General features: G+C 34.7%; 6 protein-coding genes across 11 annotated transcripts; 4 read left to right on the forward strand and 2 right to left on the reverse strand.

The window, feature by feature from the left end:
- Positions 1-119: 119 nt before the first annotated feature.
- Pcd (pterin-4a-carbinolamine dehydratase) lies at positions 120-1,322 on the forward strand. Its single transcript, XM_070302284.1, has 3 exons — positions 120-378; positions 756-878; positions 977-1,322. Exons 1-3 carry the CDS (start codon positions 256-258, stop codon positions 1,148-1,150), a joined length of 420 nt encoding a protein of 139 aa, XP_070158385.1. The 5' UTR covers positions 120-255; the 3' UTR covers positions 1,151-1,322.
- On the reverse strand, positions 955-2,895 carry Sdhd (succinate dehydrogenase, subunit D). Its single transcript, XM_070302272.1, has 5 exons — positions 2,861-2,895; positions 2,608-2,786; positions 2,119-2,267; positions 1,837-2,027; positions 955-1,723 (listed from the first exon to the last, which is right to left on the reverse strand). The coding sequence occupies exons 2-5, from the start codon at positions 2,660-2,662 to the stop codon at positions 1,522-1,524; spliced, it is 597 nt and encodes a 198-aa protein (XP_070158373.1). The 5' UTR covers positions 2,663-2,786; positions 2,861-2,895; the 3' UTR covers positions 955-1,521.
- Positions 2,558-8,104, forward strand: LOC138936623 (uncharacterized). Of its 2 annotated transcripts, none has more exons than XM_070302183.1 (10): positions 2,558-2,811; positions 3,231-3,335; positions 3,601-4,042; positions 4,220-4,474; positions 4,559-4,968; positions 5,052-5,364; positions 5,474-5,621; positions 5,697-5,925; positions 6,032-6,234; positions 7,760-8,104. In XM_070302183.1, the coding sequence occupies exons 2-10, from the start codon at positions 3,310-3,312 to the stop codon at positions 7,801-7,803; spliced, it is 2,070 nt and encodes a 689-aa protein (XP_070158284.1). In that variant the 5' UTR covers positions 2,558-2,811; positions 3,231-3,309; the 3' UTR covers positions 7,804-8,104. The 2 variants fall into 2 exon arrangements, with proteins under 2 accessions (XP_070158284.1, XP_070158291.1); XM_070302190.1 differs by lacking the exon at positions 2,558-2,811 and adding an exon at positions 3,035-3,059.
- On the reverse strand, positions 6,088-12,544 carry LOC138936663 (annexin B9). Of its 2 annotated transcripts, XR_011447414.1 has the most exons (8): positions 12,287-12,544; positions 11,786-11,875; positions 10,950-11,331; positions 10,698-10,850; positions 10,433-10,606; positions 9,113-9,294; positions 8,894-8,997; positions 6,088-6,195 (listed from the first exon to the last, which is right to left on the reverse strand). XR_011447414.1 is itself a non-coding variant. In XM_070302254.1 (7 exons), the coding sequence occupies exons 2-7, from the start codon at positions 11,813-11,815 to the stop codon at positions 8,944-8,946; spliced, it is 975 nt and encodes a 324-aa protein (XP_070158355.1). In that variant the 5' UTR covers positions 11,816-11,875; positions 12,287-12,542; the 3' UTR covers positions 8,676-8,943. The 2 variants fall into 2 exon arrangements, 1 of the variants encoding a protein (XP_070158355.1); XM_070302254.1 differs by lacking the exon at positions 6,088-6,195 and having other exon boundaries at positions 8,676-8,997; positions 12,287-12,542.
- LOC138936651 (KICSTOR complex protein kaptin) lies at positions 11,948-15,059 on the forward strand. Of its 2 annotated transcripts, none has more exons than XM_070302233.1 (8): positions 11,948-12,803; positions 13,092-13,329; positions 13,448-13,710; positions 13,811-13,977; positions 14,064-14,236; positions 14,318-14,402; positions 14,463-14,754; positions 14,851-15,059. In XM_070302233.1, the coding sequence occupies exons 1-8, from the start codon at positions 12,711-12,713 to the stop codon at positions 14,926-14,928; spliced, it is 1,389 nt and encodes a 462-aa protein (XP_070158334.1). In that variant the 5' UTR covers positions 11,948-12,710; the 3' UTR covers positions 14,929-15,059. The 2 variants fall into 2 exon arrangements, with proteins under 2 accessions (XP_070158334.1, XP_070158344.1); XM_070302243.1 differs by lacking the exon at positions 11,948-12,803 and adding an exon at positions 12,831-12,997 and having other exon boundaries at positions 14,851-15,057.
- Positions 15,060-15,756: 697 nt separating this feature from the next.
- On the forward strand, positions 15,757-23,258 carry Ttc7 (tetratricopeptide repeat domain 7). 3 transcript variants are annotated; one of them, XM_070302297.1, is made up of 15 exons: positions 15,757-16,136; positions 16,632-16,783; positions 16,889-17,057; positions 17,453-17,539; positions 18,080-18,262; positions 18,332-18,461; positions 18,652-18,788; positions 18,862-19,142; positions 19,238-19,426; positions 19,505-19,683; positions 19,808-20,247; positions 20,495-20,733; positions 20,863-20,967; positions 21,142-21,233; positions 21,517-23,258. In XM_070302297.1, exons 1-15 carry the CDS (start codon positions 16,013-16,015, stop codon positions 21,647-21,649), a joined length of 2,640 nt encoding a protein of 879 aa, XP_070158398.1. In that variant the 5' UTR covers positions 15,757-16,012; the 3' UTR covers positions 21,650-23,258. The 3 variants fall into 3 exon arrangements, with proteins under 3 accessions (XP_070158398.1, XP_070158407.1, XP_070158413.1); XM_070302306.1 differs by having other exon boundaries at positions 17,477-17,539; XM_070302312.1 differs by lacking the exon at positions 17,453-17,539 and having other exon boundaries at positions 21,517-23,257.
- Positions 23,259-27,283: the final 4,025 nt, after the last annotated feature.

Below are 27,283 nucleotides of genomic sequence, written 5' to 3' on the forward strand. Positions count from 1 at the left end.
TATATTTTTTTTTTTTTTTTTGTCGAAATTTTTCGCACATTACTCTTATCGACTCTATGCTAATATTGTGATTGTACCTAACTTGTAATTGACTTCGTAAAAGGTTAGAAAAGCGTTTAGAAATTGAAAGTTTATCGTCTCACACAGATTTTCTAACTCGTTTCGAAATAGCAAATTGTTAATCACACAATTACGCTTTTCTGCATAAGAATCCAATATCTTGAAATTATATACACGGAATAATAATCTTTCGATATGATAGCCTTATTGAACGCGCGACTGTTAGAAGGAAGGGGAGGGAATCACGTTCGAAAGTGCATATCGCGCGTTGTGAAACACAGAGATTTATCCATTGCTACTTCGAAGAGAGCAAAAATGGTAAGCGGTCCATTAGAATTTTTCAGTTAAAAAAAAAGGATGTTTAAATCGAATGGCAAGGAAATTTCGAACAATTAAAGACGTTTTGATATAGATTTACTTGTGTTCGAACGAATCATTTGGTAGTGAAAGTGGTACAGATGCAGCCGACCACTTGTTACACAAGATGTTGACGTTTCTGCGTATAAATATGTATATTAATAAAAAGTTTATCGCACATTAAAATATTACCATATTTCGCGATCGCGTAAAATAAAATAATCAAACCATCTTTGATTATAATTATATAAGAGAATGTGTATTGCATATTATAATTTAAACACACACACACACACACACTAATATTTTTTGTTAACTATATGTGTTGATTTTATTAGAGTAGTAAACTTACTCCGGAGGAAAGAGAGCAGAATTTGAATCCATTGCTCTCATCGGGATGGACTATTCAATCGGACAGGGATGCAATCTATAAAGAGTTTGTATTCAAGAATTTCAATGAGGTATGTTGTATGCATCTGTTAATATTTATATACGATCATTATGTTACTTACAACATAATGAGTTGTTTACAGTTACACTTGTATATTCTAATTTCTAGGCTTTTGGGTTTATGACAAGAGTGGCCTTACAAGCTGAAAAGATGGATCATCATCCTGAATGGTTCAATGTTTACAATAAAGTAAATATTACTCTGTCTTCTCATGATGTGAATGGTTTGTCACAGAGGGATGTGAAACTGGCGACTTTTATAAACAAAGTTGCTGACAAATAAAACTCATTCGACTTATCTATTCTGACCTGTTAGAGAGCATTATCTATTTGTATACTTATTATATATATCTTAATGACAATAATGAAAGAAATATTTGTTATTATTGATTTGTAACATAAATATTAATATGCAATAAATTATCTTTTTTTTAGCCCATTATACATACATATATTCTAAACTGCAAATTTTTACAATATACTTAGATTACATATTTAACAGATTAAAATTACAAATAATATACGAAAAAAACAATACATTTTGTTATATGGTAAATAATTTATTCCTGAATAATTTACAAGCTATCATCTCTTTCAAAAAGTTCTTCATATACTAATAAACAAATTATTTCTGTATTTAATAATAACATCTAATTAGATCCGTTTCTCTCTGTCTTTACCTATTGCCCAGCCCTGTTTAATGATCTTTCTAAGACCAGGACCGTTATAAATTAGCACAAGCAGACCGGCGAGAGTCACGGCAGAGAGTAGATTTAACATGAGGAACGCCACTTTTGGAACTACTGTGCCTACCACAATGGGTCGTGCATAATCGAGTATGATAGCTTCCAATCCCCTGAAATAAATTTATTCTCTTGAGTTTTCTATCTTACATATGCAAGAGATTTGTAGGAAGATAAATTTAAAAAAAGCACAAATTAATATCATTGAACAGAGAAAACTAATTACCAATGCGTGTGCATGACGACGGCAGCTGCCAATATTATATCAATAAATTTATTTTCGAAGAGCAGAGCGGCAGGTATTAGTGACAAGAAAGATGCAGACACTATTCTTTCTACCAGCCATAAGCGTACGTGATCACCATGGGTACTTGCCACACGAGTTTGAGTCACACTGACTGTTGATTGTACAGGAAACTGGAATGAATAGAATGAATACAATAAAGTATTTTGTATAGATGTGCGTTTATTTTTATCCCTTTTAGAAAATTTTGTTATAACTACCAACCTTGGACAAAATACGGCATTTTGAATAATTTTTTGCATTAGGTATCACGCAACGATTCAGATTTGCAAGACTTGAAATAGATTTGGGGAAGGTTTGTGTTGGATTATATTTGCATATCTGGAGTAAACTGCCAGGTTTGACCAATGTCTCTGCAATAAAATCATAAATTGGCGCACTACAATTTTAACTCGATGTTTAATCTTTTTTTTTTATATATATATAAATATATATATATATAATACTATATTATGTGCTGCTACAAAAATACTATTTATTAATATTATAATAAAAAAATAAATCTTACAATAAAACATAATTAAAACATTTCAAGAAAAATATATCCATTGATTGAAACTTTCTATATACTTCCTGCTCATTAGAGAGATTATGTAAAAGGTATTTCTAGGTTATGTGAAGAAAATTCAGTCCAACTCACAAAATAAAGCAGATGCACGCTCGAAACTGTCACAGATCTCAAATAAAACTTACCAAGCTGTCGGACCTTGCGGAAAATGTTAACGTTAGCCACTCTTCCTAAATTCATTTTACATCAAAATCGCTTGTATCGTGTTTGACGTTAATTTGGATCAAAAGATAAAAGACAACCGCTCACAGCGATCGATTTTTATTCGAAACAACTCGCAGCTATTAGAATGAAAGGAGATTTTCTAAAAAGAAAGAATTTTAATTTATGTATGTATATAAATATTTTTTCAATTAAACAAACATTTTTTTCACGTACACTTCTGCATAATCTCTACGTTTAGAGTATGTTCGAAAATCTTACCCGTAAGATAGAGTGGCATTTAATTGACCAATCAGGACAAAGAAATCTTCGCTCCTTTTGTCTTGATTGGTCAATTAAACGTTACTTTACTCCACTGATAATATTTTCGAACGCACGATAGTAGCGTATGTTTCGTAGAAAGAGAAAATGATCGGTATGTTGCAGATTCAATGTGAATAAACACGTATTATATATATGTTACAGAAATATTTTATTAAAATAATTTATCTTTTGTCAAGCTGACATGTGTAATAACATTATAGATCAGTCATAATAAATAAGAAATTGTTTTAAAACGAATGGTCCTGTTTATATATTGTTTCAGGCTTTTAGACAATTTCAGATTTGATTCGTTACGTTAATTTACATTAGCGAACCACACGAACGAAGAATATTCTTTAGATATGGAGAGATTCAAGAAGATCGATTGGTATGTATAAACCGAGTGTCAATATGTATAGAATAAAAGAATTATTCCTCTTCTGTTCATTCTATAATTTGTATGATTTAAGTATATGTACATTGTATGATGTATATGTATGATTTGTATATAATTTGATAATTAAACGATTGTCTCTATAACATGTGCTCTGATTGCAGAATATTATACACACACACACACACACACACACACATACATCTTGCATTTTATAATTATTAAATATGACTCGAGATTATAAAACACATTGTTGTAGGAATCCTGCATTAGAAGATATAATAGACGATGTGTTTATCAAGGACGAGAGATTAGAGCGGGAGAGTGCAATGTACAGGATCATGAGAGATGATTTTACAGATCCGTTTGAAGATATTGAACAAGATTATGCTAATGTTAATATGGAATTGATACAAAAATTTCTCTCCGAAGATCCTCTCACTGATTCAGAGGAAGAAGAGGAGCAAAAAACCGACGACAAAAAAAGAAACAGAAAAAAAAAGAACGTTGATACCGATTATAAACAAAACCAAGAAAAAAGGCCGTATCTCCCTGGCATAAGAAAATTACCATTTAATTTCCCTAGAAGATCTTGTTTGACTAAGGCTGAGCAGAATATGTGTCTTCGTGTTTTATTGAAATTCAACAATAAACGAAAAGAGTTGAGCAAGGAAGAACAATCAGAGATGGAATCTTACATAGTATGTAAATAAAGATAAATACAGTTTATTTTAAATTTCTTTTTACAATGTTCTTTTTCCAAATAGAATTAAAACAAAAAAAAATAAAATACATTAATTAACTTTCAGTTATGAGTATAGTTTGATAAATTTTTACTATCTGACTTGTGTTTTTAAATAAGAATCAACTTTTTTTAGGCGTTGAAAGACAAAATACTTGAAGAACAGAAAGAATTTTTAAACTTTGCCAAGAGCAAATGGAATGATACTTTCAATTGGCCGATTAAATATAACAGATTTATAATATCTAAATGGAACACAAAGATGAAGAAGTTTAAAAAATTACCTAGATATTATATTGAATCTAAAAATATATCACTTTCGATGCAAAAAATTAATTCCACGTTTAATAAAAGCATTGAAATAAAATTTATATCTTGTTTACATCAATTAGTGAGTTATTATAACACAATCATTGACGTTTAATTAATCAGATATATTAAATTTGGATATATTTATCATTGCTTATCATTTTAGGGATCTTTTTCTAAGGTGATGTGGCCAAAGCTCGATCGGCCGAGTATGTTAAACGTAAATCCTGCAATATTGTTTAGCAAATATCAATGCGTCACACCTAACAAAGTGACGCAACATTTCAGATTACCCGTGAGAGACGATACATATTGCGAGAAACTTGCGATGGAAACCAAAGCGGATTTTGTTATCTCATCTAGCGGCCTTAAATGCCTATTAAACACTGATTCGTATTATTTGAATTCGTGGATCATACCGATTGTAATAAAATCGCATAATGGGAAAAATGTTGTCTACATTGATAAAAAAATACCGTCCAGCCTTGCCACAATACCGCAAAAAAACACTTGGGTATACAAGTACATTCTTAGGCACTGTTTTGCCGGTGCTAATAATGAAATGTTAAAAGAAAAGTGAGAGTGTTGTGTTACAAAATATAATAACTCATATAATAAAATTCGAATATATTATGAATGTATCATAATTATTATTTTAGAATGCAACACACAGAAGAGAATAAATCTGAAAAAGCTGCAGTCCATTTGGATATAGGCAATATTGATTTGGAATGTAGTGCTGAATTTAATGATTATCTTAAAATCTATGAAGAAGATTTGTATTCTGCAGATGCGGACAAATCGGAAAAGTTGGATGATCTAGCAAATGACAATGAGACAAATGATAACAAAACAAATGTAATGTACAAGCTTTTCACAATAGGGCCAAACGAATCTCTGAATTATGAATTGGGGAAACATGACGTGAAGACATATCAGATGTTGGTTCGTACGAAAATGGATGGCACGGAGGTAAGGATATCATTATGAGATAATGTTACTTACACTGTATTAATTAATAAAATTTCATTAATTAATAATCAGTATCAAATTGTGATACAAAAGTAATCATTTTTGCCAGGTATTACCAAATGGAAAATCACAGTATGTAATGTTAACACCAAAAATGGAGCACCAGTTAGGATTTGGAGCCGAAGCCGTAACATTTGAAGAAGTATCACATCAGTGGGCGTCATTGATATTTAGACCAGAGACTTCGTTAGCTAGAGGTATTATTTCACAATTACACGAATGATTATATTGTAAAACTATTATATCAAACAATCATTTTTGTATTATTGTAGTCAGGATAGCAGCAGATACTTCAGAAATAATACAAATAGAAAAACATACTACAACATCATTAAGCAACGAAATGAGAAGACTTTATAATGTTAAAATAGAAGATTCTTTAAGTATTCTGCATAATATAATTGAAGGATTATCATCCTTGACTCCTGGTCAATATATTATGCGTCATGTCCCACAAAGAGGACCATTTGCATATGTTTATAAACAAGTTGAAGAACCTGAGTAAGTATAATGAATATAACAATCTCCTAATCTGTAAAAAAAAGTATATACATCAAAATATAAAGTTTTTCAAGGGAGTATATGTTTTGAAAATATATTTTTTCAGGAAAAATGTTTTTGATTTACATATGATTTGCCAATCTGCAATGTTTCAAACTGTACCTAAAACACCGTGGCCACACATTGATACTATATTAACAACACCAGCAATAAGGCACTTCAAGAAAATGCCTGCAATGTTTAACGCATATCAATCTTTTTCTGGTCAACCTAAAAAAAAGCCAAAAAAAATTAATTTTACCAAATCAGGTCAATAATTTAATACTTAAAAAATTATAGCAAAATTGAAATACTGTAGAACTATTCTGATATCCGAGTACCGTATAATTAATATTTTATATCTATGTACATTATATTATCTTATTCTCTCAATTATAACATAATCAGTTACATTGATGACAATAATTAAATTAATAGTTTAATATATTTGACTGATCGTATATTAAAATATCTTTGATAAGAATCCTTAGAAATAATAAGTTAAATGTGCTTACTTGAATTGAATATATGATAAATATCGTTTTTTTATGTGCAATAATAATTTGCTTTACATAAATGAGATATTTACTTTAATACATTTCATTAATTAAAGTGTGTAAAATTAATTTTATACATATATATAAATTTCCTACTATCTATAAAGTATGAATATTTTTCTGTAGGATCTTCCTCTTTTGCTTGAAACAGGAATATTTCTTACAATGTTTACATCATAAATATGAGTTATAATATTTCATTTTAAAGCATTTGACATTACACACAAAAGATATATAGATCAAAATTTATAATAAATTCTCTGATGAAGGATTTAAGGTGGTTATTTTCATAAAAGTTTTTCATAAAAGGAATTTTTTAATTAATATGATAAAATATGTATGACATTTTTAAAAGATCAAAAAAAAAAAAAAAAAAAAAAAAAAACTTCTGTTATTGTCAAAAAATGTGTCAACATATTAATCATTTTGGATTAACCAAATTAAAGTTTTACAACTTGAGATGAAAAGTTTTTGAAGAAAGAAAACTATCACCTCTGTATTCTAGATTATCCCAGGCAAAGTAATTGAAAACATATATTGAAATGTTTACAAGTTTTATCAGTGAAAAAATTGATACAAGGTTTCCATATATGATGTTGCTGGCTTTTAGCAATATAGCAAAAATTCGTTAATAAAAAAACAGCAGATTGATGATAAAAATTAAATGGACTCACAGTTTAATATAAATTGCTGGTAAAATTCGAGCAAAATCTTTGCGTTTTACAGATTCTGCTATATTTCTACTATCACAATATATGTGTGTGTGTGTGTTGCATATTATATTGTGTATTGCATATTATATTCACAAACTTTACTAAGTTTAATGCAGATTTGATTGAGAGTAAGGATTGTAGCAATCTGCTATAATTTCTGCTTTGCAATCTTCTGACAGATTGCTGAGATTTACTTATTGGAGGGAAGAGGATCCTTTTTAAATATATGTATATAATATTATATATATGTGTGCATATAATATTATATATATTTATATATAATTGTTATGTGTCTGTATTTTATTCGTATTTTTGTGTAATCGTTTTACAAAATAAATGAAGCTCAAAGTATATATCCGTAGTATAAATATGCAAAAAAATTTTTTGATATCTGGATATTTAATTATCCAGACACATTTATTTATTAATTCGGATAATGGAGGTTCTACTCTATTTCCATTAATATTATATCGAATATGTAATACTCATAAAATGTATATTGAATCAATCTCTTCTCATTTCTAGCTCCTCGAAGAAGTCTTCGGATAAAAGAAGTGAATGAAAAGTAAAAAATAAAATATTACAAAATTTTTTTCTAAATTTTTTTTTTCGAGAAGGTTTTTGGTCTTTCCAAATATCTGTTGTTTATTTTATAATCCATTCTTGGCTTCTATTTTTCATTTTGCTCTTACAATGCCCTTTCTTTTGCACTGCTCTTCCTACTTTACACAATCGTGAAATTAAAATTGCATAAATCTTTGACACATACATTGATATATAATATGGTAAAAATCAATGCAAGGGAAAAATAAAGCAAAGAATATTTAATTACATGTGCAATTGATGCAGTATAAAGTAACACTACCGTGTCTCTTGATAACTATAATTTTGTTCATATATATATAAAGTATAATATGGAGAGAATCAAAAGATAAAAAAACATTTAATAGTTCCCACTATTACTCTAATGGGATATGTATAAGAAGAAAATGTTTTGTTTTTTTTTTGGTGTTTGATTTATAATTTTGTCTATACATGTTTATAATCTCCATTAATGCATAATTTAATAAATATATTAAAAGTAAATAAACCTTCAAATAAACTTATGCTTTGACAAGTATATATTGAATATTTGAATTTTACTTTTTTATTGGATTATATTATTTACAAGTTATTGTTATTTATAATAATGGAACTTGTTGAAATGTATGTATATTTTTTCTTTATATATACGCGTGACACGAGGCAAGAAAAAACAAACAGCATAGAATGTTTTCTTTGATTTTATTCCTATCAATTTCTTACTCCTATATTTATTTAATTTATGAGATTCTTTATACAATTTTTTTTAATTTTTTTATCTTTAATTTTTTCTTTATATAAATTCTTGATAAAAATAGAAATTTATAAAACATAATAAAAAGTATATATGTATATATATTAAAAGCATATAATTATTTTGAATGAACAAGATTGGAACGCCGGATATTAAAACATTTTACTATATAAATACAATAGAGATTTTGTACACACAAAAAAGTATTACGAAAGTAGTATTTGAAAATGTGATCTCTAATTTCTTATTAGAACACTAAGCGATATTAAGTTGGAATCTGTATAGCCATATATAAAAAAATTGTTTTTTATAGATACAATTACCGTGCATAAATAGGACAATATATGTGTAAGCCTTAATTGCGTCACCAAAATTATGTGGAAACCAGAGAAAGAAGTGCCTTCTTGTAATCTCCGGAAGTGTCTCCCTATAATATATATATTCATTAATACAATAATTAAGTACCAAAAATTTTTTCTAAATAGCCAAACTTGAAAAAAATTTTTTTGGAAAGAAACATAATATTTGAAGAATACACTTACAGCTATCCAGCTTTCCAGTGATTTTCCATAGCGTTCCTCGAATGCTTTTTTAATATCGCCCAAGTCGATTTCGCTTCGAGATACAATGATACGGATCAACGTCCGATCTTTCGTGCCTATGCCATGCATACTGGTGTACAAACGTTCAGCAAAGAATCCAACCTTTGACTTCACACATTTGACTGTCAATCAGAAATTATAATGTTATATATATATATATTAAAAGTATATTAATGAATAATCTATGAAGAAATGGCATGGAATGAATTAACACAAGAGAGCATATGCTTTCCATGCTACAAGATACTACATTCATAAGGTACTCAATTCAAGACTTACGAAACTCTACTGTACATGTATATAAAGTGTATAGATACAAATAACACGAATGTTTTTTGTATGTTATATGTTAATAGTTGCCACATGCAGCATCGAGAAATATTATAATTTAAATATATATAGGTTCTGATAAATGTGTCCACACCATTTTCATGCATTTTATGGGATTTAACTAAAATTATGCTCTTTTTAATAATTATTGCATAATGATAGAAATATCCTTTTTATAACAAAATCGAAAATATCATATGTAGATCGACAAAAAGATATTATTAAGTGGAGGAAAACAGTGCGTGAGATAAAGAAAAGTTTGGATGATGCCTACTACATTTTATGTTGCTAAAATCTGTCATATACAATGTGTATGTTTATGTTTAAAAATATCTAATTCTAGGAATTAATCGGCAATCTCAGCAATAATCACATTAATAACTTTCTACAAATGGGCAGATAAAAGCTATATATGTAAAATCCTGCTGTATAGTGACTTGCCTCTGCTTTGCAAAAATACTTTTTCGATCGTATTATAAAAACTCGCAGAAAGCGACAAAAATGTATGCGAAAGGAGGGCCAGATATACATTTCATGGAAACTTTGATTCGTGTTATCGTTTTATATTATCATGGGGTTATCAATATTCCATAATGCTTATCGTTTTCGTTGTATCAAACTGCTATTTCAACCGCTTGCCCGTGTTCGCACTGAAACGCACAATTATTCTCATCTAAGCAAAACTAAAAAGAAAATGTATAAAAAAAAAAAACCATTCCTTTCGATTGTTTCTCTTAATTGTATGAATTGATTTTATAGCACACATGTATTACATTTCTGCTTGTAAGAAACACAAGGACCAGTCACATTATAAAATTAGTAACTGCGAATGATATATACATATGACAATATTACATACTTATAACAGTTTCTTTATAGAAACATAAATAATTAATGTGTACTTATACCTTATCGGAAAACTTTACCTACCTATTCCAAGCAGGCCTTTCTCGATACTGCCAGAAAATTCCTTCTTTACGGCAACCTCTATATCATGCCCCGATATTTTCTCATATTCAATAAACGTTTGTCGCAGTTGTTGATAGCTGCGCGATACTAAAATCGCATTGAATTGCGATTCATCTGTGCCCCATTGCTTTTCGCCTACATAAAAGAATTCAAGAAATTATTACATTATAAAATACATTGAATTTTAATTTCTGGTTACTAAGTAAAAGAAATTGCTGTCACGTACCAGCTTCATATAATGCTTGAGCATCAGCAGCAGCTTGGGCATGATCGATACCTTGATTTTCGTCTCTGTTCGCTTGTACGAGAGACACTAGTAATCTTTTGAAATGGCCAGATGTATCACCCTTCAGATCACTCTCAAGCGTTTTGCCATATACTGTTTGTAACAGGTATGTTTGTTAATTAATCAACAAGATTGTCAATTATAAACATGATTATAAATATGCATAATAAATCAAAATAGCAAAAATCTTACAATTCTCGTAAAATGCGGCAATTGTACGGATGCCATAATTACTGAGAGTACACAAAATCTCAACGATTGCTTCCTCGTCCGTACCCATGCCGCTCACTGCGTCATGCAGCTCTTTGGCATAATAATGCGGCAGTGGGGTCATAAGAGCAACGATGACATCCTCCAATTTCCCAGTCAATTCGCTCTTCAAATCGCTAATCAGATCCTTTCCATAGAGAGTCTTAAACGCCTCTGCAATCTCCAGTCTTTGTACTATGCCTCTTTTCGTGATCACATCAATGATTGCCTTTTCATCTGTACCAAAGCCTTTCATCGCTTTACGTAAGATACCAGCATCTGCGTTCGCATCGAACGGCTCAGCGGGATAAACAGTCGGAGTGCACTGGAACAATGTAATGTACATATATGTTGGTGTAATTATTGAATTTTATGAAATCTTCCATAGTATTTTTACAAATACTTTTACTTTACAAAAAAAAGAATATTGTGCCCCGAAATTAAAATTCGAATGTTGTTCAAAATTGATATAAATTAGAAGAAAAATAAAAAAAAAATTCATAAAACCACTTCTATTAGGATTATTTTATATCTTTAATTAAAAGCTATAAATGAGAAGCATGTTATAATTATACAATTTTTTTTTAAGGCGTCGGGGAAAATTTTACTTCGAGCGCGATTAGTCATCACCGTGACAGAACCGTCAATCGACTCGCAGAACTAGACTAACGTTAAAAATACGGATGATTGATAGTGCGTGTTTTGAAAATAGATCGATGCTACTAATTATCGCGCTTGAACGGCGATGATACCATCACTTCAAGACGGATTTTACATACCTTGAATGGATAATACTGTTGCTGCGACATGGTTTCTTTTCTCTTTTCACGATGTCGATCAGCAGAAAATTTCGAGTTCACAGAGATCCTCTGTGAAGCAAAAATTCAACGATAAACGCGATAAATGGATGAATGCGTCATACTCTCTATACTGTTTATTACATAGATTTGCCGAATCGGCAATTGTTGATTCGACATTTCGCGTGAATCGACATAATCGTTACAGAACAAAGGACAAAGTAGCAATCTAAAGCCAGTGTGTATATATCATCGAGTTTAATTTCAGACGAAGAATACATTCGCAAGAAAAAGTATGTTTATATCGACAATAAAAATGAAGATTGTATTTTGCTTGCGTACCCTTGAACCTGACAATCTGTCATCGAGGATAGAATACTCGAGAGACGACAGCTCTTTTTTAAATTAATAATAAATCAATAACATGAAAGAAAAAATATATATGAACGAAATTAGGACATGGGAAAAGATATTGTACATTACCAAGATGAGCGATGATGTGTCAAGGGACGTGCCAGAAACGCTCGTATAGGTTTACTCTTAGACTTCTTAAGCTGAAATTTTCTAGCTCGGTGGGAAAACTGGAACTGATCAACGAAGGTAGAACGATCCGAATTGGATTTGTACGAATGCGCCGGTTACTGAGTCGTCGCGGACACACCCACTTTCACGGATCACGTCATCGCACCGCTGCCGCAGTTCTCCCAAGGCAAAGCTATTGCGAGAGACGGAATTACAAAACTCCGTGCTCCATGCTCTGTGTTCCACTTGGTGATCGCAACGCTTCCGAGCATTATCTGTCTTTGTTTAACTTTCGATGAATAACAAGGATGAAAGATGATCTACGAGCGTTGTGATTCCCAAGTGAAACGTAATCTTCTTTCTTCTTTTTTTTTTTTGCATCTTCATGTGGATCAACATTCAACACGTATTTGGAATTTGGATTTGGAGGGGTATATCATATATCGTGCTGACTCTTATGTCATCGAATAGAAAAAAGGCATGATTCTCTTTCTCTCCCACTTCTATATGATATACGCGTACAAAAGTACAAATCAGTGTATAATTTGGTATAATTAAATGAATGGAACTTTGGATCGAGAATTTGAAAATGATATAGGGATTAATTAATATGATCACTAAAGAACAAAATAACATGATGCAAAAAGCAAATTTTTCTCGATAAATATAAATGTATATATGATGATCGATCATAATAAATATAACCTCTATTTGGTGCATATTTGAAACCAACATTTCTTCTTTTATGAATATTTCTTCTCGTTAGGAGCTATTACTTTTTCGTCTAGCAGCTTACGAGATGATGAGCAATCTTATAGATGCCCATTGGTTTCCTCTGGCATCGCAGGGGAACATTTATTCGATGACCAAACTGTGTTCTCCCAGTAGTTCCAACAAATTGTTAGTCGCATCGTTGAAGAGAAAGATCTATTCCTGCGAATATCATCAAATGACGGAATTTCTGAGGCCTATGGTAAAGGAACTACTGTTTACGTACATTCCCAGTATGTAAACTATTATATACTTGAAGATTTGTCCTGTTTTTTTCAAAATGTTAATTGGACACGATACATCTTACATTTAAAATGAAAAATTTACCTATTTTCTATCTTTTTGTTTCAGGTGGTGCAGAAATTATCTCCATTGATGCTTATAATAAGTCAGACACAGGAGACAGTTTCGTAATAGGAATAACAATTATGAAAACAAGTACAGACACAATCGAGAGGTACCTGAATATATACACAGAGGGTGCGATAGATGGCGAAGGAGATGAAGGCAGTTCAATTGAAGCTATAGCTCAGAATTGTCTGATGGTAGAATTATCGTACACTCCTTACCATTTATATCATATTGTTTTACCACAACCAAATTTTACACATGAGGTAAATTAATAAGATAATACTAAATACTTGTTTTTCTTGTCAGTAAGTTGCTTAACATATTATATGTGTGCCTTATAATAATACAATTGAAAATTTCTAGCTAGTTTGGCTAATATCTGGAAGCGATTACAAAATTCATATGATAAGGGAGGATAAGTTAAGTCACGTTTACAGCGAGTCCCCCATTGACAAATATTTTCCAGAGCTACATGATCTGCAAGCAATCGCGTTATGGATTAATATTTATTATTATGACAATTATAAACGGTTCGTACGATAAATGAAAATTGTTTCACTTCTATACCTTAGTAGTATTTTGTATAATCTTGCACACATGTAAAATATTAATCTAGGAGAGTCACCGCTGTCGGTTGTGAATGCGGTCTAGTCAAAGTTGCCGTGATAAACGTGATGGATCTACAAGTTTCTCAAAATTGGCTATTGAGATATGATAAGCCTGTACCTAGCGTGATAGTATTCCCACATCGAAATGTCATCGATAAGCCAGCATTCGTAAACGCCAATGGTAAATATTTCAAGAAACATTACGCATTTATATAATATTGATGTACAATTTTGAAGATAATAAAATTACCAAAAATTCTAGTTGAAGCCGAGAAATGTATCCCTGCAAATGACATCCCCAAACTAAACATTGTTATTTCAAATACAAGTAACGCTGTTGTCTTTGAGTAAGTAATTTATGTATTACAAAGTATTAAAATACAAGTACTCATTTTTTTTTGTATCAGGAATATTTTGGAACATGGCATGAAACAGGATGTGATATTAAGTGGCAGCGAATCGTCGGATTGTATCCTGTGTTGCTGCATAGCGGACATAAATATGGATGGCCAAAACGAGATATTACTCGGCACTTATGGTCAGGAAGTTCTGATTTTCGTACTGACGGATAATGCATGGGAATTAACTGCCAGAAAATTATTCGACGCTCCCGTGCATTCTATAAGTTACATGGATATAACGAATGATGGAATAAAGGAACTGATTGTACTCACACAACGGGGTGTACACATATTACAGGTTTTACATATGTGCTTTCACATATATTTAATCTAAAATGTATTTTTAAAGAAGATATCATACATTCTCTTTTTCTTTTTTTATCTTTTTATACAGCATAATATAGCTGACGTACGAACAAAATGGAAAGAACGTTATGGAAAATTATTTGATATAACTCGGGAAAAATTGTAGTACTTGTAACAGGAGAGGGTAATTTTCCTTCATATATTTTATATCTACGTCATATATGTATATTGTACATACTATTTTTAATTTAGGTTAAATATGTGATAAAAAAAAAACATAAAAAATATATCTTTGTTAAATTATTTTGAAAGGAAAATATAATACAAGATTGTTAAATCTATTTTATGTTTTTTTCCGAAATAACTGGATACACGGGAAATACTCTACTTACTCTGATTATCAGAAGTAATAATTAAAATACTCTGGTATTCCAATATTAATAGCTCTAATATGTTCAGACCTTGGAAAAGAAAGAAAGAGAAAATAGAGAGTATAAAAAGCAAACAAATCTATATGCAGAAAGATAAAGAGAGATAAATCGATCGATCAAGTATATATAGTATAAAATATACCTATTTGCATTTGAAAATCTTATCCGAGTAGCGTTTAACTAATCAGAATGAGGAAATTTTATTCCTCTTAATAAATTAATCAAATGCTACTCTTTCTGTTCTGACAAGTAGACTTTAGAACGCAACCCAAACTGTTGCATGTTTTACGTTAATTGGTTTTACGCGTTATATATATCCATAACATGGTTGTGCTGAATAGATCTTAAAAATTTATCGCGCAGATTTATATAACCGCGCGAAATGTATACATGAAGAGATCCGCCAATCACGAACCTGAAATGAAGGACACTGCATCGCGTGTATGTAGATATATAGACATACACGTGATTGGTTGATTTCTCCGTGGATGAATTTTTATATGCAAATCTCCATTCGGTCGGATCTCGAGTGGGGAAACGAAGTGCCTACCTAGCCTATGTGACGTTTGACAGTTTGTCACTGGCTTGTCACTGTTTGCCACGCGCACGTGTCGGCGGAGCCGCGTCTGCCACACGGTACATACATATATACGTTCAGTTATGGTCATGACCGTTCGTGGTGATCGCGTGCCGAGAAGAAGTATCACTGATGATCAATATATCGCCGTATCCACGCTGCCGCTCGCCACTGATTGAGATCCGGGTTGCCAGCTGACTCGTACTCGTCCGCGTTCGCGGATCACGTCCTTATAGATCACGATGACGAGCAAGAAAGGTCACACTCTCCGTATAGAATCCGAGATCGATCGGAATCGCGAAGAGGGTAATTGGAAAAAGGTTATAGAGCTGGCGGAACATCTAAAAGTCCAGTACCCCAGCAACGGTAAAATATTCATCGCTTCTCTTTTTCCATGATTCTGCGAGAATCCACCGATACGCGTTCCTCCCACAAATCCTCGCGAAAGGTTATCTTTGCTTCAACGACATGCTGCCATTTCCATTCGTGCTCTCTCGGAGAGAAAAAAAACATCTCACATTGTATAAAGATCAAGGACAGCACAGTAGAGTTTGCGTAAATGTCACACTCATCCTATTAAATTATATATAGAGTGTCACATATCTTCAATTACAATATTTCTGCATCATCATGTTTATAATTGCTCTTTTGCATTGCAAAGATGAAGAATTGATTTTTATACGATGTATTATCTTCCCCTTGTGTGTATCACAATAAAATTGATAAATCTTAGTAAATATTTTTTCAAATGTTATGTTTCTCTCGAATATCGATAAATATCTGATAAAATTTTTCAATGTTTGAACATAGTTGCATAAACATAAAGGAAATGTCAGATCTTAATTTTATTTTGCACGTCAGAATGTTTGGCAAACTTCTTATGCGGAGAGGGAAGATTGGAGAGTTTCTTAGAGCAAACTCCACCGATAGATGCCAACATCAGCAAGGCCCGAAATGGACTAATGGAAACAAGAAAGTATTTGATATTAGCTGCTAATGAAAAAGATAAACAGGTATTGTAATGTTAAAGCAAGAAAGAGAGATAAATAGAAGAATAAAAATTAGTTATATATATGCAATATAAAATTTTTCTTTTTATAATTTGTAATATATTTTAGGCTTTAGTTGTACTGGATGCCCATCTGCTACTTGGAAAACTTCATTATGCAATGGGAATGTATGAGGATGCGCTTCACCATTATCAGCAAGCCGAACTAGATACACTCACAGAAAAGCAATTACCTTGTCGAAGTTTACGTATTATAGCAGAATCATATGCAATCAAAGGTTTGCAATTGATAACTATTATAGCTTCTTTCTTTTTTCTGATAGTGTAGTATGTTTTAGTGTAATATTTGAAAAAGTACACATTAACAGCTTGCTTTTTATAATTTTCTTTGTTTTCTCTTTTAACAGTTGTTTTTAAGTTCCATAATTATATGGTTTGAGATATATTTTTCTTTATGTGTAAGATCATATTAAGCGTAGGTATTTCATAATAGATACTATAATTTAAAGCTATATACTTGGACAATTCTATCACATATAATGTCCTTTTGTTAACGTGTGTTTATGCATCACTCTAATTTTACATTGTAATAAATTTATTAGACATATTTATTTAATTCGTAAAATTATTATCTAGTATATTCATTTATTACTATGATCCGTGTATGATTTAGAGAAAGAAAGATTGTTTACTTTAGACACAGACAAACATATGTCCTGCCGAAGACTGCGCATTATAGCAGAATCACACGCGATCAAAGGTTTGTATGCTTATTTGCTTCGTTTTGCTTATACTTATTTAGTAATTTACTTAGTTATTAATGTGCACATCATATGTATTGCATACTTATATAGTAATATCTGTTGTATTAAGACATAGAATAGTCTGCTTGTATATGCTTTGGCTAGATTTATACAAGAATGTATAACAGCATGTTATTTCATTTTTGTGCACACTTTTTAATACTTATAGAGAAAATTCCCAAAGAACAATTTTTTCAAATAACAAATAAAAATTTCATTTTTGTTTTTTCTATATTTAATTTTATCTCTATTTGTTTTCCTAACAAATGTATTTAATTTATTGTCGCAGTGGGTTTACGGGAAGGAAGCACAGAGAGATCTTCATTAATGACAAAGAATGATATTATAAATATAATTATATAGGTTTTATAAAGTATATTTTTTAAATCATTTTTGAGCACTGTAGACTACAAACTTTGATTTTATATCAAATCTATTCTTTGCATTGAATGTATCAATAGCTTTTAATTGATACTATAAACTATTGTTTGATTCAGGTCTCTGTCTTGAAAGGCTGCCACCAAATTCCAAGTCGAAATACAAGATTGCAGAATGGCATGAGCAGATAATCAAGTGTTACGAAATTTCTGGCGACTTGACGCTAGTGTATTTGCAAGAGCAGGACAAAATCGCTATGCAGCAACAAAATGGTATTTCCACCATAAGCACAAACAATACAGGTGATTGATGGGCTCAATTTCACAAATAGCGAGCAACTTTCATTCTTTAACATTACGTTATCTATACAGGTACATATTCCACACAGTCTCCAGTTTGTACCACAAAACATGTCGGTCCCATCTTGGAGACTGCGTTGCAAAGAGCGCCGATATTGTACATTCAAACGGGCAACATACAAGCGGCCATTAATCGTTACAGGTGTATATAAATTACGCAATTTAATATAATTGCGATGTATGTGTGCTTACATTATAAAAATTCTACCTTATGGAATCTATAAATTTTTTAATCATTAAAAAAGTTCTTGTATACTTATAATACAACATTTATTAACATTATTTCCACGTAACTCTATAGATGGTTGTATAATCTCTCTCGATTCTTGCAGGGAAGTTTTATCCGCTGTTGAATCTTCAGCCACGCAGAGTCTGCGGGTAACGCTGACAAGACAGTTGGCGGAGGTGCTGTTGCGTGGCATAAGCGGTGCGGATTACAAGGCACCAGAAGGACAAGGCGACACAACGGGTACAGTAAATATAACGGAAAGGTCTCATCCGTTTTCGTTGAAAAGAAAATACTATCGATGTTGATATTACAGTTGCCGTAAGTAATAGACGAACAAATCATCACTCGTCATCGGATTCGCCGTGGAAACCAAAGAAGTACGCGGGACTGAATATGTTTGTTCCGCGAAACGAATACGAGGAAACGATTCTGTTATTGTTGATCAGCGAGGCGATGGCGGTGAGAGACGCCGTTCTCAGCCAATCGCCCGAATTCAAGGAAGCCCGGATACATGCGTTCGAAAATGCCACCGCTGTTTATGACCTGCTCACGGTCGTTGTCGTTAGATGGAGTCAAGTGGAACTCTTACACGAAGTTAAGACGGTTTTTTTTTCTTTTTTATCCAATCTTATTTTTACACTATTGTTATTTTATCGTAAGACTCATTGTTATTCATTGTCTCTTAACAGTCTTTCGAAAGAGCGATGAAATTCTCTCACGAAGAGGCACATGTATGGACCCAATATGCATTATGCCTGATAAGTATGGGAAGATATATGCATGCGTATAGAGTTCTGAAAGTAGTGGCAAGACTGTCACCTCAAAAAGTAATGCCTTGTCTGTTGGCTGCAAGGCTGTGCTACGAGCAATTGAACATGGTAATCTTGTGATAATTCTTTTATCTATAACATCCAAAAGAATCTAAAAGAATATTTTCAAATTCAATCTATGGGCAGATAAGCGAAGGTATCGAATGGAGTCAGAAAGCACTTCAACGCGAGACAGCGAGTCCACAGGGGATGCAATCCAGGTGTCATCTGTATATCGGAATCGGCCACAGTATGCTCTCCGCAAATACGATCGTAAAACAGGATAAGGTGAATCATACGAATACCGCGTTGGATTGCTTTCAGAAGTATGTAACGAAGCTCGAACGAAGCTCGATGCACATTAAAAAGAGATTCGTTTTCGTAGATTTTTCTTTGTAATAGAAAATTATAAATTTTTTTTTCTTTTTTTTTTTTTTCTTTTTTTAATAGAGCGCAACAGTGTGATCCAAATGATCATCTAGCCGAGTATTACTTGGCTCACGAGTACGCGATAAACAGACAGATAACAGACGCTATCGTGCATGTGAAGATCGCGCTGAATTTACGAGCAGAACACATTCCGTCGTTGCATTTATTCGCATTAGTTTTGTCAGCGCATAAACAGTATTCCGAGGCTTTGCACGTAATAAACAGCGTTTTGGAAGAATATCCGGACAACTTGAACTTTCTCTATGTGAAAGCGCATCTTGAATTGCGAAGTATCGGCGGCGTCGATGCATTATACACCATCAGTCACATGTTGCATCTGTGGAAAAATCTCTACGAAGATCAGACAAATGTTAATTGTAACGAGCAGCAAAGCGAAAGACGCAGCGAGACAAGAAGCGTCTTTCAACTTTACACATCAGAGATGTCCGATAAAGATTCTAGTGAGTTAATGCGGATTAATTAACGATTAAAATGTGGAAAAATGATTATAATGATTAAATTATATAATTTTTTAAAAAGAAATTTAATCGCACTCGTGATATATTTATTTTTTAATAATGCATCTCGTAATGCGTTCTATTAAACTCTGAAATCTAATTATTGATTTCGACACGAAATATACAATAGATTTTCGATAGTTTCCTGAAAATCATCTAATATTACTAAACGATGACGATTTTCGGTAAGGTTCTCTGCATGCGCAATCGCTAGCCGCTTCAAGAGTCGAACACGCCCTTTCTGAAGTCGCCTCGTCGATTAGCTCGTTCACACCAAAGCCAGGACCTCAGAGGGCATGGTTGCTGCAACTACAAATTTGGCTCTTACTCACGGAGGTTTTTCTTATCTTGGACCAGCCAAATGGCGCCGTTCTGTCTCTCCAAGAAGCTACCAATATCTTTCCACTAAGCCACCATATTATGTACACGGTATAATAGCTCGCGAGATTTTTCGCTCTTATGAATCTCGATGTCTGAGAATTCTCAGATTAAATGATTCACCAGAAGATTATTATATAATGCTGCATATGATAATCGCGCGCAATTATCTCTTTGTAGCGTGGCCTTCTACATGAATATAAACTGGAATATGCGGAAGCGAAGCAATGCTATCAAAATGCCGTTTCAATTAATCCTTTACACATAAAGAGTTTACAACATTTGGTAATAATTGTTATACTGCATATATTAATTCTCAAACATATATATTTTATGCTATTTTTTACATACATTTTGTACATACATTATTGTAATCGCTTTTAAAATTGTTGTAGAGAGAAATTTATCAATCTACTATAATTTCTGTATATATCGGATTATATTAGCATGTATTTGCAGGGTCTTATATATCACTATTTGGGCAGTCAAAGATTGGCTGAGAAGACTTTGAGGGACGCCGCAAAGATTGATCCAAATTCCCATCAGACTTGGTATTATATGACTTTAATTAATCGCAATAAAGTTAAATGCAATAGTAGTATAATATTATCTATAAGGATTCAATAATGATAGCTTATTGGAACATTTGTATTTTACATTATCGATTATTTCAAAAATTGTCGCGATAAATCAAGCACTAAGATATGCATAGAATCGATATATGTATATTTTGCCATTTTTGTTCTATTCAACATTAACATTTAATTTTATATATATTTATATATTGGTATGATTTACCGACTAAAAAGTACAAGGAATGTTGTATTTTTTCAGGTACAATCTGGGAATGGTGTTGGAATCGTTGGGTGAAGTGGAGGCTGCTAGTGATTGTATGGCAACGGCATTGGAAGTTGAAACGACAAATCCCATTTTACCGATTCTATCGATACCGGTGACTTTCGAATGATATGATTGGAGAAAGAAAAGAGAGAAGTCTCTGATTTTTCTTAGGATAATAAAATTCTACGAGACCACGATTTATCTCTCTCGCTGTATCTCCACGGGCATTTTCTCGCCTTTCCATCAATAGTACCTGGACACGTTGTACTATTGTATAAACTTATTGTTGAAAGAGAAAGAGAAGATACTTTAATTGTACAAATAGTTGCAGTTGATGTAATAAATTCGAATAAAGTCTTACCTCTCGATTCCGAGCACTCGCGGAATTATTAGCGATGTGACGTAACTATCTCGTGGAAAAAAAAAAAACTGCTTTATTAATGCAGGAGTTGAACGTATATATCTCATCCCCGCTGTATGCTGCACTGCGCTCCGGATACGAATAATTATCGCAAAGTGTTTGTATTCGGTACGAATTATATCATTGCCGTTTTAAAAATTTACTCAATGCCCAAGGTATTGAGTCTGTAGCTTTTTTTTTACGCCTACAAAAGATTCAATTGACTTACGCGTAATTCGTTTGTACATGGATACGCGGTGATTGCGCGAGATCTATTTTGATATGTATCTAATTTATTTATATATATAATATTGTTAAATTTTCGTTATGTTTGACGATTCAATTGCGCTCGCGCGCATCGAATGCGGATTACCGCGCAAACCTTCGCGACAGTGCGCATACGTGATGGCCCAAATTTTGCGTACGACGCGTACGTGAAATCGGATGGATGGATGGATGGATGAACGGAAAAGTCTAGTACAATGCCTCTAAAAATGTAGTAATTTATTTTTATAGAAATCGATACGGAGATACACAATGATATATTTGATCATCGGGCGGCGCAACGGTCGATCCCCGTTTTCCCTCTGTCTCTTCTCTCTTTTTCTCTCTTCTCTCTGCCTCATCCCTCGCTTTACGGGCGAATAAAAAGTTGTCTTTCTTCGATCGTCGAATATACAATCCGAGTATAATACGCTCGGCGCGTAATAACATTGTACATATATAGAACGCACACGCAAATCGTAGAGTTGCGTTATCGTTAGGAGAAGTAGCTATTTTCTTTTGTGTAATCGATATAATAATGTTATACGTGCATGGCCTGGTTTCTTACACACGGGGAAAACGCCTTGGATCGTCTTTGCCGGGAGAGTCGACCGGGGCGCGTATTGACGCGCTTCCCTTGTACAAGGGCATACTCGAGAGGATCGCTCTCGTTGGCCTCTCCAATTTCAAATTACATCCCTCAATCGGTATGTCATTAAGAGATATGCGTTCCGATTCGATTGTAGAAACGATTGTAGGCGCGCAAGTCTGGCAAGTGTTTCTAAAAGTCATCCGAACGACATATTCGCGAAATCGGAACATCTCTCTTATACTTTCTGCCTTTTTTTTACGTTGATGTAATTGACGCGACTTATAGAAAATACGTACGATACCGATGTCTAAAAAAATATCTCAAAATGAATCGTTATATCAAAAATACATAACACTATTACATTATTACGCTAATGTAAATTCCACTCGTATTCGACTTATTCGATTATGTATAATAATGTATGTATAAAGAGTGGAAAAAAGATCATATCGGTTTCAAGCGTAAATGTAAATTATGTAAAACGCAGAAGACAAATATATATATATATTTAAATCCATAATGAAGATTCATCGCATCGCTTCGAACCGAATCCGGCGAGATGCAAACTTTCCGCCGCATTTTGTACATTTAACGGACACACCATTCCTCGTCCCGTACTAAAAAATCCATATTATGAGTATTCTTTAAATAAAGAATACTGTAAAAGCGTCGCGCATGGCTATAGACATTTATGTGTATGTGTATATTTATCCCTTTTTATCCACGTTCGATGTTAAAAAAGTACGGTTTGCATCCTCTTTTTCCCGATTGAACGGAGATAATTAAAATAATTTGGAAAGAGAGAGGAAGAGAGACACTATTTTTCACCGAATTAGACGGCGTCGCGAGCTAAACCAATAATGAAAAAAAAAAAAAAAATTACATCACGTTTCTCGGTTTTTCTCTTACTGCATCGAGTATTGGGATATATTGCGCAACACAAAACGGAATTTCATTTTCTCTCTCTCTCGCTATCTATCCATCTATCTATCTATCTATCTTTGTCAAGGCGAACCATCCATTCGCGCAAGGACGCGAGAAATATCAATTTTTAAAGGGCGATAGCGTGACCGTGCGCGAGAGACCATTACGGTAAAATTAACATTCTTTACTGCGGCTCTTCTATTAAATTCCCTTCCTCCACCTGCCTGTTTGCCTGTCTGACTCGCCTACCTACCTATCTACCTACCAACCTACCAACCTACCTTCCTACCTACCTATCTACCTACCTACCTAATACCCATCCACCCACCCACCTACCTACCTACCCCTACACTTAGCTACCTATCCTGAGAAAACCCACCCCGGTACCAAGCGCGTCCCCGACTCTATACGCCCCCGTTCTCTCTCGCTCGCTTCGCGTCATCCCCCTCTACCTATATAACGAGATTACCGCGGTCGTACCGTTTCGCCGTCCCGTTCTATCGCGTGTCGCATTGCGCGTCCTAGCGTGCGCAGGCTCGACGCATACGACGTGCCATGCGGTGTCGCGTCATCGTGCGTAGCGAAGACGACAATAATGATGATGATGATGATGATGATGATAATGATGATAATGATGACGATGACGATGACGATGACGATGACGATGATCGTGGCAACAACAACAACGAGACTTTCGAAAGTCGCTCCACCGGCGAAGAAATGCGGCGGATAGGAGCGACTTTTTGGAGCAAGTTACGTCAATGACGTTACCCTTTAGAAAACGCTCTCTCGACGAGGTTTGTCGTCGGGTGTCGGGATCGACTGAGATGCAGCAGTTGCGCGTATTTGACGGCGCGATATGACAGAGCACGGCAGAGCACTAGCAAATGCTCGCAGAGCATGGGACATGAGACGGCACGGCGTGGCGTGGCACGCCGGCATCGATTTTTGCCGCGACGCGGCAGCGTTTCCCGCGAAGCGGTTCGGTATGCACGTATACCGTATATCATCGTGCTTGGCGCATTACGCATCCGCAGAGCCGCACTTACGGCTACGCGTTAAGATACAATCGACCGGCTTGTCGGCCGATCCCCACCCTCCTTTTTTTTTTCCTTCACACGTCGGCCGCCCTTTTCTCTCTCCCTTTCGGGGAAGCGGAAAATCGCTTCGAGAGCGACGAAGGAGACCTGCCCCTCCCTCCTGCGCCGCGAATCATTTTTCCGCGGCCGCGCACGCGACTTGATCGCTAATTTGCCTTATCGACAACGCGCCGTGCGGGTCGCCGTCGAGCGCACCTAACCGCCGCTCCTGTCTTCGGGATATATCGGTCATGGTCACAACGACGACGGAGCGGTTAACGATTCGTCGGACGACACGCATACACACGCGCGGTACACATACGGTACGGTGCGGATGCGAACGGCGGGGTGTTCCTGATGGCCGCGTCGCCGTGTTCCTGGCTGGAATGCGCCAACGATCGATATGTGCCGTGCGCGCTATACGCTCTTTTGCGAGAAAAGAAATTTCGCGTCCTCCTCGACGAGAGAGAACGCGGGTGCGCGCGCGCGCGCGCGCTTTCGCTCATCGGCCCCCGAGAGAACAGAGGTCGCCGTCCCGATGGTCCCCCTTACGCGTATTACGTCGTCGTTGCTGATCGAGAAAAGCCTTGGCTATCCTGGACCTCCATTATGAATCTCGGGATTGAACTCAAATTTCGATTCTATCCCCGCGTCTAAAATCTAGAAAATTCGACCTAGAGCAAAGTCAAAGATTGAATCTATCGAATATAATAGCGGAGTAATCATATAAACGGGCGTTTTTATTTGGTATTCGGAAAAATCGTTTGAACGCCCGACAGAGATAATTACGTTATTATAAATAAAAATAATATACGATGCTATATATAAATTATAGAAAATAATTGAGATTTAAGATTCATAACAATCATAGTACACAATTTTCGTTCGAGTTATCTCTCCCATGATCGATCTTCGCGAGAAATATTAGCGTCATTCTGAATATAGATACGCTCCGAACGTCGCAACTCTCTCTCTCTCTCTCTCTCTCTCTCTCTCTCTCTCTCTCTCTCTCTCTCTCTCTCTCTCTCTCTCTCTCTCTCTCTCTCTCTCTCTCTCTCTCTCTCTCTCTCTCTCTCTCTCTCTCTCTCTCTCTCTCTCTCTCTCTCTCTCTCTCTCTCTCTCTCGCACCTGTCGCCGATAATTTTCTCTCTTCTTTTGAAGGCGACAAAAATCGACTTCCAGCGACGAGGCGACGCATTCCTCCTCATCTTCGCCGTTTTCTCCCCCCCTTCACCGCCGTTGCAGATGCGATATCTATGATTATTTAGTTTCTATATTGGAAAAAATGCGCATGCGCGCGCGATCGGCCGGCCGCAAAGTGGCGCGTTGAATTATTCGTCGCGCGCGCGGCGCGACTTGCGTAAGCCATCTTCGTATAAAACCGTCCTCGTAAAAATTTTAGATCCCCTTCCCCCCTCCCTACCGCCCCGCAGGACTTGTAATATTGTTATTCGCGACGGGAGAGGACGCGCGAGGTCGTCCGATAAGATAAATAAGCGAGGGGATAACAATTTCGCGGGTATTTATACGGTATTTGTAAAACGGGAATTTCCCCAATATATGTAATTTCAGTCAATTTGCCCTCTCGCGACGTATAGTGACTTTGACGTTAAAACAGTCCGTGAGGCTGGTAAGGCTCTAAAAACGTGTAATTCGTAAAGTCAACGAGATTGAGTCGTGTATCAACATAAACGACTATATATATATATATATATAACGGACATGCATGCTTGTACAATTTTATCATCGATAGTTATCGATAATATTTCGATTCTTTCAAATCTTATCGACAAGCGTAATCTCCGCATATACGTACGAGAACGCAATGCAGAACATTTGGAGAATATAATGTATACGTGCGATTCCAAAGTGGAGCAGACGGCGCGAGTACAAACGAGAGAGAGAGAGAGAGAGAGAGGAATCGAGCTTCTCGCGTATATTCTCGCCTTATCTTTATAGACGCGCGTACAGAAAATAATCGAGTCGAGAATTTTATCGATAAACAGTCGATTTTATAGTTGCGTACGCTTGAAACGCGATTATACGTTATCTGACACCATCGTCAAATTGCCGCACTGACACACATACCAGGAAAGTGGAAATAGTATTTATATAGGCAAAGCTTATACGGGACTGCGGTGAGGGGCGCAGGGAAAGAGAGAGGGAGAGAGGAGCGAAACTGAGAGGGCACCGAGAGAACGACTGATGTAGATTAAAGAGAGGGAGAGAGAAAAAAAAGGCAAAAGGGACGCGGGGGACAAGGGCGACGACGGTACGGCCAGATACGATAAATTTTCACGCTTTACGCCCGCCTGTAAATTCCTCGCGAAGGTGGAGACCCGCGCTAGAGGTGCACACCGATGAAATTGATCAAAATCAATACTCGAGAAAGAGAGAGGGAGATAAGAGACGGAAAAAGAGAGGGAAAACGTGAGAAAATTACAGCGGCTCTCTAGTTTTCTATCTTCTTTTTGCCCCCATATCTCTCTCTCTCTCTCTCTC

This window comes from Polyergus mexicanus, unplaced genomic scaffold (assembly GCF_030449975.1).
Source record: "Polyergus mexicanus isolate NDT 795.1 unplaced genomic scaffold, iyPolMexi1.0 SCAF_1, whole genome shotgun sequence".
NCBI lineage: Eukaryota > Metazoa > Arthropoda > Insecta > Hymenoptera > Formicidae > Polyergus > Polyergus mexicanus.

Coding starts and splice junctions, on each gene's coding strand:
- Pcd (XM_070302284.1), top strand. CDS start 256: ATGATAGCCTTATTGAACGCGCGACTGTTAGAAGGAAGGGGAGGGAAT. Junction 379..755: donor CTTCGAAGAGAGCAAAAATG/GTAAGCGGTCCA, acceptor TGATTTTATTAG/AGTAGTAAACTTACTCCGGA. Junction 879..976: donor TATTCAAGAATTTCAATGAG/GTATGTTGTATG, acceptor TCTAATTTCTAG/GCTTTTGGGTTTATGACAAG.
- LOC138936623 (XM_070302183.1), top strand. CDS start 3,310: ATGGAGAGATTCAAGAAGATCGATTG. Junction 4,043..4,219: donor CAGAGATGGAATCTTACATA/GTATGTAAATAA, acceptor AACTTTTTTTAG/GCGTTGAAAGACAAAATACT. Junction 5,622..5,696: donor AGAGACTTCGTTAGCTAGAG/GTATTATTTCAC, acceptor GTATTATTGTAG/TCAGGATAGCAGCAGATACT.
- Sdhd (XM_070302272.1), bottom strand. CDS start 2,662: ATGAATTTAGGAAGAGTGGCTAACGTTAACATTTTCCGCAAGGTCCGA. Junction 2,028..2,118: donor AATGCCGTATTTTGTCCAAG/GTTGGTAGTTAT, acceptor TATTCATTCCAG/TTTCCTGTACAATCAACAGT. Junction 1,724..1,836: donor GTCGTCATGCACACGCATTG/GTAATTAGTTTT, acceptor AATTTATTTCAG/GGGATTGGAAGCTATCATAC.
- LOC138936663 (XM_070302254.1), bottom strand. CDS start 11,815: ATGTCGCAGCAACAGTATTATCCATTCAAG. Junction 9,295..10,432: donor GAAAGGCCTGCTTGGAATAG/GTAGGTAAAGTT, acceptor TCTGATTGACAG/TCAAATGTGTGAAGTCAAAG. Junction 8,998..9,112: donor CACTGGAAAGCTGGATAGCT/GTAAGTGTATTC, acceptor TATATATTATAG/GGAGACACTTCCGGAGATTA.
- LOC138936651 (XM_070302233.1), top strand. CDS start 12,711: ATGTGGATCAACATTCAACACGTATTTGGAATTTGGATTTGGAGGGGT. Junction 13,330..13,447: donor ACTGTTTACGTACATTCCCA/GTATGTAAACTA, acceptor TTTTTGTTTCAG/GTGGTGCAGAAATTATCTCC. Junction 14,237..14,317: donor AGCATTCGTAAACGCCAATG/GTAAATATTTCA, acceptor CAAAAATTCTAG/TTGAAGCCGAGAAATGTATC.
- Ttc7 (XM_070302297.1), top strand. CDS start 16,013: ATGACGAGCAAGAAAGGTCACACTCTCCGTATAGAATCCGAGATCGAT. Junction 16,137..16,631: donor AGTCCAGTACCCCAGCAACG/GTAAAATATTCA, acceptor TTTGCACGTCAG/AATGTTTGGCAAACTTCTTA. Junction 16,784..16,888: donor CTAATGAAAAAGATAAACAG/GTATTGTAATGT, acceptor AATATATTTTAG/GCTTTAGTTGTACTGGATGC.